Below are 12,015 nucleotides of genomic sequence, written 5' to 3'. Positions count from 1 at the left end.
GCTCCTTAGCACATAAAACTGCACAGCTGCTATTGTAACTCATGCTCTGGTTTATCATTCACCAGCATTGACTGAGTTTCCGGCTTTCCAAGGTCCCCTGAGTTGACCTCAATTTCAGAATGGCTGGCCAGTGACCTGTATACTTTTCACGCGTCACCATGGCAACAGATGGTGGGGGGATGGGGGGGGGATCTGATGTCTTTGTGAGTCCATTAATGACATGGTTCCCCCTCATCAGTCAAAGTCACAGGTATTTCTTCTTCAGGTGAGTTTTATGATTCAGCAATTTTTTCCAAAACTGTTCTGCACTTTTTCGGTCCACTTTTCATGCACTAATGTTTCCAGCAGTACGCATGCGGCAATGTTTCCTGTGAGCTAAAATGGAGAGAGGTCAGGTGACACGGTGAAGGTAGTCAATTCCTTTATCTGCCCTGTCCCACACCTACCTGCGGACTGGAGAAAGTGATAAACTGCATTACTACTGTCCATCTGCCCTTGATAAACGCTAAAGTTCCAGTTTATTTGGTGTGCGATTCTGTCTCATAAGTGTAATAAATCTCCCGGAAGCAGATGGACAATCGGGCCCCCCGAAAAAGTAGATTGTTCTTTGTTACTTTTTTTTTTTCTTCCCCTTCATCATAAAAATAAATAAGGATGTGAATGCACTGTCAGCTGTTACTAGAGCCAGGTTGCCATTAGCAACAATAATATCAGTTTCCTCAGCATGTCAGTCTTACTCCTGTCGCTGGTCAACTGACCAGACCGGTTCCAGGGAGGAGATTCAATGACTTTCTGGATACCGTGTGATACAGCATGTTATGTAATTAACCAAGACACTAATAAAAGTGTTCATCCTTAGACATTAGATTCTTATAATTCTGTTAGTATTATTATTTATCTAATGGATGCTTATTTGTCAGTAGTCTTTGGAAACATTAGGGGGATAGGTTTGTGAGAGGTTTTTCAGTCACTGTTATGAAATGTCGACATCAATGCATAGCCAGTCTCACAAAACTATAACAACTTTTAGCTGTGTATACAAATATTCCCGCACGCAGGACCTGTAATGTTTAAGAGTACAGACGTAAACAGGCAATGACGTAAACATAACTGGATCGACAGAATGTCCGTTGCTCCTGTTTACAGGCACAGTGCGTTGGGCCGAAAGGTTGCAATCATAAACAGATGTAGATACGCAGCTATTAATAGCGGCACCTCTCTCTCCAAATACACAGGATGTCCAGCTATTGAAACCCTGCCTGGGGCCTGTCCTCTACTGGAGTAACTGTTTACCGTCTACCGCTTTTAAATTCCCACTGCATTGTGTAGCTCTGAATGAAATTAATCAAAATGGAGGTTTGATTAATTGCTTAATTTCCTTTTTCCGGGTTTGCCTGGCACCTCATTCAGAGACTGAAAATGAAATGAATCAATGAATCATATGGAAGTATATATATATATATATATATATATATATATCTGTCTACATGCAGTAAATTTAACAACTGAGCTCCATACTCTTCTTTTCACCACTCTGAGAGAGATGAAAATCTATTCCACAATTTCAGCTCCAGTTCCACAACACAAATAGATCAATATCTTCAGTTTGATTTAAAATGTACTTTCTTCTGTAACTTTCAATTTTCTGATAAACCAAATTGATATCAATGGAACCAATTCAACATCCTAAAATAATAACAATAGAAGACTGACACTACAAGTGCAATGCAAAATGCAGTAGAATATGCCTGGCTGGGAGTGTACAGTAATTTTATAAACACGTGTTATAAAAAATCCTGGTGACCGAGAAAAATAGACCGAAGTTCTTTGTGGCGATGTGGGTTTTTTGTGGCATGATATGCCCGTGCCAGCAATCCGAAGTGGATTGGGACTGTATGGGTAAACTGTGGAGGGGGATCAGGAGAAGAGTTGGCACAGGAGTAATCTGGGGAGTTTGGTGGGATCTAGCCGGCAGGGAAGTACCTGCGGTTTTCGTAAATTAGTTCTATACTCGGGCCCAGTTACTGTGCGCAGAAATATAATCTAGTTAGATGTGTTGTTTCCGTGGTCTGCTCTTCTCCAGCTTCCTTCTGTGGCTTTAATTCGGGGGAAATCCGCAATCCTCCAAAAATACTTCTGTCTCCATCCAGAGGGAAATTAGATACGACGATATCCCTCAACGAATAATAATGTGGCATTCTCCAAATGCGTACATAGGCTATTTATGCATGTGTGTGTGAGAGTTTATCCGGGCCTACGGATGATTGCGTGGATCTGTATATGTATACCTGCAAGAGCACTGTGGTAGAAGTTCACGCGTTGTAAAATAAAAATAAAAATAGACAGTTGTCGTGAAGATCGACCTTCGACGTGCCAAGGCCCCGACTATAGTGTGTCATTCATATGTTAACTTCGTCAACTGAACAATGTTGAGGGGAAACTACAAAGCAAATCGTGCCGATTTGAGGTGAGATGGTTACAGCTTGGCGCAGCGAGTGGGTATTTCACAATCGGCTGCAGCCAATCGCGGAGCTGGAATCCGATCGCTGCAGAACGCCGGTGAATGCCGGGGAAACCAGTTTTTCCCCAGAACGCGAACTGTGCGCTGATTGGTCGACGCGCTGCGCTCAGCTGGGATGGAGGGTATAAAGTTTCAGGGCCGAGAGACAGGGGGTTTTACTCGAGAGCGGCTATGAGCGAATGGGAGTGAATGAAGTGCATGAGTGAATGTATTTAACAGAAACGTTATTAAAGTTAACTTATTTTAAGATATAAATCTTTATTCCTAAAGGTAAGCACGGCTTTGTTTCGAATTGTTTCTTTGGAATAGCTGGGTCTGTATGATTGCTAACAGTAGCTATCTAGAAAACTGCCGATAACTCGCAGCTTATAGCTGACAAACTAAGCTAGTGGTAGCCTGTCGTCTCTTTCCATCGTTTTGCAAGTTGTTTGTGCCTGATTGTAATTAAGCTATCGTAAAATTTAGCCGGTAGGCTAACAATGACTGCTTTAAATAAAAAACATTTCGCTCCAGAGTTTGCATGCTAGATAGCGTTCGCTTATTTTGAGCTGACGTTAGAACAGATGGACTGTTTGCTAGATAATACCTGGATGTAACATTTTTCGCTTTTTTTTTTTGCAACAGAATTATTTGAAAATCCACAATGGTTGCAACTAGCACGCTGAAGAACAAAAACACCGAATGCATTTCGGAACGTTTAGACCGCAGATACGACCAGGCTTTCCTTGATGATGGTGAGTTTTGGTATTAACTTTTACGACATTCGACCAAGCCTATTTGTCCTTGACTTCACCCTGCGATTTTCTACCTACCTATCTACAAGTGTAGAGTATGGGCTTTGAGATGAGGGGGCTGCGCGTGATGCCATAACCGAGTTTAGCTAACTTTGAAATACTGGGTTTACTGCCGTGCGCGAGTGCAGAATCACTGCAGTAATACATGCACACTAAGTTTCAATTGACGGAGTATAGAGATGTCCGTGTGACACGGAGATCACCTACAATATATATATTCTACCGATGAATATGTATTGGGCATTTGATATTCCGAAACCGTGCATTTTGAGGTTGGTTTATGTTAGTTGGTTTTAAATATTGCATATGCTGATGTTTCATTGAACGGTGTTCTGAATAAACGGCTATCATAATGTTGCATGGTTGAGGTGTAATGGTGCAACTGTGCATTACATCAAGCATACTTAAAAACCTGAATGTAAGAAATGCTTACGTTAAGTTTGCATGCAGCTCTGCAAGTTACCTACCTGGTGATTGTTTATTCAGCAGAACTCCATTGGGCAGGGCTGCCCAACCCTGTTCCCTGCAAATCTACTGTCCTGTCGGTATTCACTCCAACCCCTAACAAAGCACACCTCATTCAACTGCTAGAGATCTCACTGAGCTGCTAATTAGTAGTCAGGTGTGCTAAATTAGCGTGGAAATGAAAACCTACAGAGGGTGGCAGATCTGCAGGAACAGGGTTGGGCCCTCCCTGGCTTGTAGGGTTTCCTGATTCAAACTTGGTGGTTTTATTTTTTTTGGGGGGGTATTGTGAAGTAGGATTAACATGCATATGAGAGAGAGAGAGAGAGAGAACTGACCTTTTGGGGGGGGGGGGGTGTTATGAGATTCTGCCAGACCAGCTAGTGCCTGTGCCACATCACTAAAGCCCTGAATATGAACCAGCTCTGCCAGGGGTGTCCAGTCTGAACCAGAAAAGGCTGGTGTGGGTGCAGGTTTTTTTTTTTTTTTTAAATCGAGACACATGATTGACACCTGATGTCCACGATCAGGTGTTGCTGGGCTAAGGCAAAAAAAAAACTGCGCCCACATCAGCCCTTTTTGGATAAGACTGGACACCCCTGAACTATGCCAACCTTTGACTATGGCACAAATGCATACTGAGACTCTCCCAGCGAAGTGACATTTTAAACAAGCCTGGATGGCATAGTGAGGGGTGGTGGTGGGGGAGGGGGGGGCGGCTTCAGTCTGTGGCAGAGCTGCTGTCCCATACTGGAATGCGGGGCCCTCCTTTGGCAGGAGGCCTGCTTGTCCCGCTCAGCAGACTGTTTGCCCCGTTGGCTTGTGATTGCTGAACTGGACAGAACCAGTTTTTGAAGTTAGGGGGTGGGGGCGTATTCAAAGTTAAGGCTGAATGTTAAATGTTGGTTGAATCGGAGTCTAACCCCTGCCCTCTCGCCTCTCTCTCTCTCTCTCTCCCCCCCTCTCCTCTCTCTCGCCCTCTCTCTCTCAGAACTGGACTACTGGGACCACGCGCTCGTAGAGCCCAACCTGTGCGGAGAGGTACTGGAGGACCCCGTCTGCCGCCGGCTGGCCAAGATGCTGGAGAGCTGCCTGTCCCGGGCCAAGAAGACCAAGCTGCACTGCTCGGAGGTGCTGGTCCCGGAGAGGCTGACCCGCAGGATCGCGCGGGACGTCCTGCGGCTGGCGCGGGACGAGCCCTGCGGCCTGCGGGGGTGCGTGCTGCACGTGCTCCTGGAGGCGGAGGGCGGGTGCAAGCGGCTGGAGCGCGTGGCCTGCGACCCCAGCGTGGTGCCCACCTTCGAGCTGACGCTGGTCTTCAAGCAGGACGGCAGCGCCTGGCCCAGCCTGCGCGACTTCCTGCTGACGGGGGCCTGCTTCGCCCCCCGCTTCCGCCCCGCCCTCAAGCTGGGCCCCGGCTTCCGCCTGGTCAAGAGGAAGCTGTACTCTTCCTCGGCTGGCACCGTGGTGGAGTACTGAAGACCCCCCCCCCCCCCCCCGCCCCGCCCTGGCGTCGCCCGCTGCTCCTCGCCCCGTTCGCTGTTAAATCGGGGAAACGCTGAATTTTGGTGCTTCGTTGGGTCGGCGTTCTAGCCCGTCCTCAGCTCAGAGAGAGTTTATAAAAAGCTCTTTTTGCGTGTGCTTACCCATGATCCTCTCTGCGTCTGGCTGGGACATTCGGTGTGAAAACTCAGCGTTTCCTGATTAACTACGGGGGTGATCAGATCATGAATCATAACCTTGATCTTCCTGCAGAACCTCTGAATGTAAATGTCTCTGTTCAGCCATGTGGCACGTTTTCTTTTTTTTTTGTGTGTGTAACACCCCCTGGTTTCAGAGTTTTTGTACTTGTACTTAAGCTGTCTGTTAAGTGCAGGATTTAGCCTACCTCATGGGACAGTCAGCAGAATGGAGGGGAGTCTGATTTAAGGTGGGGGGAGGGGGGAGGGGGCATCTGAATGAGCAGTAGTTTGTTAGTAAGCAGGAATGCTGATGGAATCTCCGTTGGTTATTTCCTGCATAGAAGCTTTAGTATCCGGGTAGATTAGGGAGGCAGGGTTGGGGGATAAGTCACAGGCAATTTGATTGGTCACTTACTGGGAGACTCGATAGCCACAGGCGATTTTATTGGTCGCTTACTGGGAGACTCGATGGCCACAGATAGGAAATTAAATGGAAGCAGTTTTCTGAGTCGATCCAAATGTTTGCACTTTATTTTATACTGAAATGGTTATCGCATACTGCAGTCTACACTCACTGTAACTGAACAGGTGTATTGTAGCTGTCCTTTTTAGAAAAAAAAAAACTGTCACGCTAAATCCTTGTAAGGAGTTTGGATTTACTTATGAATTTTTTTTTTTTTGCCTTGTCCGCTTGTCAAACCGCAGACTCGTTTTGGAAACCCGTCTGCTGCAGTCTGTAGAACTGGCCGAGCCTCTGCTTTCGCTGTGCCGTACTGTATAGAAAATGCGCCTGTGTGGCTGACCTATCAAATGTCAAGACTCTGCTTGGTTCCCTGGTGGCACGGGATCTTTGAGGTACTGAAATAAAATCCCCATATCCCCCCCCCCCTCGCCCCCCAAGACTAAGCCTTTAGCATGTTGAGCTCTGGGGAAGAAAGGAAAAAAAGAAAAAAAGTTTGGATGCTGGCCACCTGATTGGTTAGTTTGCACTTGCACCTTATTGGTCAGATTTCATTGCACTATGGGAATTGTACGTGGGTTCATTTGCTTTTTGTAGTCTTCGTACGCTGACTGTTCTTCTGTTGCAATGTCTCTCCAGGGTTTTTTTTTTTTTCTGTTACACTGCTGTTCATGGCTATTTTTTTCTTTCTTTTTTTTACTGATTTCCTGTTAAAGGAAATGGAAATTCTTGTCTTTTTGACAATAAATATTTTTTAAACCGTGACCGAGTCTCATGTGTTTTTGATTTAACATTGTTGGACTAGGCAAAATAAAAAGCAGTCTAAGTGACATGCTTTGCAGTTGTGAAGAACTCTACCCGGCCGTGACACTTTGAGACTGGCACAGGCTATTTGTGAATCGAAAAGTACGGTGAGCTTCGGTTTGTATTTTGAGAATTGAGGAGCGTCCGGCGACCGCTCCTCCCGAACTTGTGTTGTATGTTTACGCGCCGCGATGGCGCTCCGTAAATATTCTGGAGTCGTGTCCTAATTGACGCCCCGTGGGATGTTTTTGGAACCCGGCATCGAGGCGCTGTCCTGGGTTATTTACAGTGCAGACGCTGCTTCAACAAACACGCTCCAGGTGTATTTTTATTCATTTTATGCACTGAAAACAACATCCAATAGGAACACAACCCTGGGGCTGGGGCATTCTGGGTAATTCGCTCTTCCTTGTTTTTCTGCCAGAGTGGTGTTGACGTGACTCCCACCGTAAGGGTTAGAGGTCATCCAGTCTTCTCACAAACGACGGTCCCATTAACGTGAGATGCTTGTGAGTAGGAAAGGGGGGGGGGGGGGTTTAGTTCTGGGAACCAAAATGTTTTGGTGTGTACTCTCCTGCCCTGCTGTGACCTGGGGGGGTGACGCACTGGGCCTCCCTGGGAATATGGAACAGGATGGGACATCACTAATATTTTACCTGGTGAGAACTTAAGATGACGTGCTAAGATTTCAGCGAGATACTGAGCTACCCCCCACCCCATTACAGTAAAACCTAAAACCGGTATCTGTGACATTTAATTTTAGTGTAGCCTTAGGGAGGTGAGTTGTAGAAGAATGTGTACTTTTTGTCAAAAAAAACTCTGAGCTGAATTTGTGGGTAATGCTCCAGTTGTTTCTGTGTTACTGGTGTAAAGCAGGATGCCTTAACTCAAGATGTGTGCTGTCCTGCTTCCATTGACTGTGTATAAATGCATGACGGGGTGCCGCTATTTTCAACGGGCGAGACTGGAGGCCAATCGCATCACTTCCTGATCGGCCCGTCATGCACAGGATGCTGGGAACGCGCAAGATGTCGAAGAAGCAAAGTCTCTGGTATGTGTTGTAAAAGATGTACTCCTTGTAGTGTCAGCGCTGAGGAATTGGATCACAGCATCAAGGTTAGAATGTAAAATCACAATTCATGAATCATCCTAGACAATTTGATTTAAGCTATTCCTGATATTCTCAAAATAACTCGCCATAATATGTAGTGTGGATGACTCCATAGAGCAAACCTCCATCAGCTTTTTCGGATTTTTAGGGAGTTTATTCTTCAAACATTACAGCACGGTCCTTCGAAGTTCCAGGTTTATGATGTCATTATTTATGCTGAGAAGCCCAAACATTGTTGTTTCCGCTGGCACACACTAGGAGTAGGGGGGGGGCAACTTCAAAACTAGAGCAAAACAAAATGCAATGAAAGAGAAACAGGCTTCAGGAGTGCCTCAGAGAGCCGTGACCTCGGCCACGCTGCCCACATTCCCACCCTGGGTCAGGATGGCGGGAGCGTGTCTGCGCGAGCGCTCCCCATGACACCCGCTAACAACCTCGCAGGGTCCCTGCGACATTTCTCTACTGCTCCTTACCGGAGGCCCCAAGTCTCCGCCCACAGGGCCCGGGCCATAGCGCCTCTCTCCATTGACGAGTGCATTCCGAGAGGAAGCCTGCGATTGGCGAGAACAGCGGAGGGGCGCGTTCTTTAGAACTTCCTTGCTTTTGAAATGTTGAACAGAGAGTTCTCACTGAATGGCTTGCTACATTTTGCAGTGCTCCTCGAGTGATGTTTAGAGGGTGTTGTGGGGGCAGGAACGTTGGCTTCTTAGACTTGTAAGTCACTCGGGACAAATGTAAATGGTCTTTATTAGTATTTTCTGCAAAACACCAAAATGTTTTCGCCCCCCTCCTGGGTTTGAGGGCATCTGAGGGTGCCAGACCCCCCAACCTTGACCTGATCACCCCCCCCCCAAACAACTCCTCTTACCAATCACTACACCTGCTGATTTCACACACCTTCAACCAGAGAGGAGAGGAGAACTAATTGGTGAAACCAGCAGGTGTAGCGATCGTTTGGAATGAGAACCTGTATGCTCTGATCTGGGCCCTCTGTGCCACGCGATTGGGCTCCACTGGCCCAGAACCGGTCGGGAGAGAGGTAGCACTCTCACTGACTGGTACCTGTGCCCACCTGTGAGGCGCTGACAGAGTGGGCACCTGAGTTAACATGCGTCACGCTGTGAACGATGAAGTTCTTCCAATTCAGATTTCCACGATTTCCACTGTAGGAAAGATCCTGATCCTGATGACACAGCTGCACCTAGTGGGAGGTGGATGAAGCAGGGGAGCCAATCCTGTCACTGTCTAAGGATAGAAAAGTGATAGAATTATATAAATAAATTCCCAATGTCCCAGAAGAACCTGAAAACGTGGAAATCTTTAATAGCGAAAATAACAAACCTACGTCCTCTGAAACCATGGCAATGGGTTTTTTACATTACCGTGGTAATTATGCTTAAAATGGCAAATGTGTAATGCAGTTATTTCTGACCTTGTGTGACATTTTGTTCCAAATTCAGTTTTTGTTTTGTTTCTTTTGTAGATAAAAAAGTACCAACAGTACCTCCCACAATAGTCTCCACCAAGGCTGCCCATCCCTGTTCCTGGAGATCTACCCTCTGGTAGGTTTTCACTGCAGTCCTAACAAAGTACACCTCCTTCAATAGCTAGAGCAGTGCTGCCCAACCCTGTTCTTGGAGATCTACTCTCCTGTAGGTTTTAACTCCAAACGTAACAAAGCACACCTCAAATAAAAGAGCTAGATCATTTCAGACCAGACTGTGGGGCCCATCCACACACTGGAACAGAGTCTTAACAGATACCAGACCATGGGGCTCATCCACACACTGGAACAGAGCCTTAGCAGATACCAGACCATGGGGCCCATCCACACACTGGAACAGAGCCTTAACAGATACCAGACCATGGGGCTCATCCACACACTGGAACAGAGCCTTAACAGATACCAGACCATGGGGCCCATCCACACACTGGAACAGAGCCTTAACAGATACCAGACCGTGGGGCCCATCCACACACTGGAACAGAGCCTTAACAGATACCAGACCATGGGGCCCATCCACACACTGGAACAGAGCCTTAACAGATACCAGACTGTGGGGCCCATCCACACACTGGAGCAGAGCCTTAACAGATACCAGACCATGGGGCCCATCCACACACTGGAACAGAGCCTTAACAGATACCAGACCGTGGGGCCCATCCACACACTGGCACAGAGCCTTAACAGATACCAGACCATGGGGCCCATCCACACACTGGCACAGAGCCTTAACAGGATGAGTCACACTGGTTTGATTGGGTTTGTTTTAATCCAAGGACAGCTGTTTCACATTTGAGAGACAAGGAACAGCTGTTCCACTTCTAAGTCAGTGGCCTGGTGGCTCAAACTCCAGCTGAGTTTGTGCCAGTCATTTCAAAAGGTTTTCCAAATCAGCTCGCATGCAACCATTACCCATAATTCCTACAAGGGGATCTGTGCACTGGATGGAAAGAGCTGGGTCCAGCACAGGGAACCGAGCCAGTCGGTTTTCCTGACTGCGGCACAGAGAAACAATACTCCTCAGCACTTCAGCAAATCCACAGTGTCTAGCAGAGTCTTCTCCAGGCTGAGGAACCCAGAGAAAGAATGAAAAAAAAGCTATGCTGAATTCAGTCCTGGACAAAGTAAATACGTGTCATAAAATCGGTTTATACAGTTTATTTCCGTCCATTGGTATCTAGTATGTATGTAGAGCATACTCTAAACAAGGGGTGTCAAACTCCCGTCCTTGAGGTATTTTTTACTTTCAATCAGCAGCTAAGGCCGAAGGAACAAGGTGCGTGGACTCCTTAGCCAATCAGTGACCTAAATTAATCACTAGTGGTGAAACACACCAAAAACCAGCAGACACTGCAGCCCTCCAGAACTGGATTTTGACACCCCTTTATCTAGGTATTCTGGCTTGTGCTTTCCAATCTATCAGTCTTCTGTCCTCTGGTAATTAATAAAGTATGTTATTCTTCAGAAACAGCCAAACCTTTTATCAGATGTTTTAATTCTACATAAATTGCCTAGCAACGCTCAATGTTCATTTAACACGGATATTATATATGAGTCCAAACGGGGTAAAATATTTTCTATCAGAGTCTAATTAACTCCATCAGTTTAACACCTAATGGTTTACCTGTGCTTTTTCAAGAAACAAAACTGTACACATGATCTTGGCAAATAAAAAGTATGCAGATCTAGAGTGAGACTAATCCCAGAAACCTTTGCACTTAATATATGAAAAAAGTAAAAAAGAAAACATTTGACTCTATAGGCCCAAATACACCCCAAACATTAATTTAGTAAATCAGTGATAATCGTACCTAATTAAAACAGGGTAAATCACCATTCCCTATCTTCTTCTGTATACTTTCGGACGACTGTGCTTTCCTTTGCATATGAAATCCAGCCGAAGCAAAGGTTCACCAGTCGTATATTGCTACACGCCTGGCGCTTCCTGTCTCGATCTATGCTAATTCTGCGCAAATTGTGCTTCAATAGGGTCGGGTCAGAATTTTCCTGCCCGGCAACAGAGCCTGAGCACGCGAACATGCAGGGGGGGGGGGGGGATTCAGCAGGAATGGAATAAGGTTGGCACGAGACCTTGATTCGGCCGGCGGCGTACGAAACCTAAGATCTCCATCAACGGGCGCCAAGAGCCATGAACATGTGTTTGTTGGAAAGAAAGATACACCTCGGGTAACTCTCTTAAAATGTCACCGAACTGCTGGCTCTTCAAAGGCAAATGCAAATCTAGAATAAACGATCATTCCGACCTTCAAAATAAGCATACTTTTTAAAAAGAATAAATAATTCAATTGAAAAGCATAGATAAGATAAAAGTTAGATTGAGAGATCGATGCAGAATGCAACATTTATATTTTTCCTGCGCAACTGTTTACCGGGAAAATATAGTTGAAGATGCAAACTTGCACAACTTTAGCACTCGGAAAACTGTGGCAGCGTTTCATTTAAAAAATCGTGCAGACCCATCTTTGACGGTGAAGGCCTTTTGTGATGTACTCGTCGTCTCGTGCGTTGCCATCAGTTTACCGCAGGTATAAAATCAATGCGGAGAAAACATCCTGGGCACGCGCGTTGAAGTGTCTCGGCTGCCGGAAGTTTGGAGAGAGATGTCTATGGACATGCTGACGGCGTTAATGATACCATCATAGTTTTGCAGACT

General features: G+C 46.1%; 1 protein-coding gene across 1 annotated transcript; it reads left to right on the top strand.

The window, feature by feature from the left end:
* The first annotated feature begins 2,633 nt into the window (after positions 1-2,633).
* LOC135255863 (DNA damage-inducible transcript 4-like protein) lies at positions 2,634-6,687 on the top strand. The gene is made up of 3 exons (XM_064337595.1): positions 2,634-2,791; positions 3,146-3,255; positions 4,772-6,687. The coding sequence occupies exons 2-3, from the start codon at positions 3,165-3,167 to the stop codon at positions 5,257-5,259; spliced, it is 579 nt and encodes a 192-aa protein (XP_064193665.1). The 5' UTR covers positions 2,634-2,791; positions 3,146-3,164; the 3' UTR covers positions 5,260-6,687.
* The last annotated feature ends 5,328 nt before the right edge of the window (positions 6,688-12,015 follow it).

This window comes from Anguilla rostrata, chromosome 5 (genome assembly GCF_018555375.3).
Source record: "Anguilla rostrata isolate EN2019 chromosome 5, ASM1855537v3, whole genome shotgun sequence".
Lineage (NCBI taxonomy): Eukaryota > Metazoa > Chordata > Actinopteri > Anguilliformes > Anguillidae > Anguilla > Anguilla rostrata.
Note: the sequence above shows the minus strand (reverse complement) of the source record. Positions and strands in the feature narration are given on the sequence as shown.

Coding starts and splice junctions, on each gene's coding strand:
- LOC135255863 (XM_064337595.1), top strand. CDS start 3,165: ATGGTTGCAACTAGCACGCTGAAGAACAAAAACACCGAATGCATTTCG. Junction 3,256..4,771: donor CCAGGCTTTCCTTGATGATG/GTGAGTTTTGGT, acceptor TCTCTCTCTCAG/AACTGGACTACTGGGACCAC.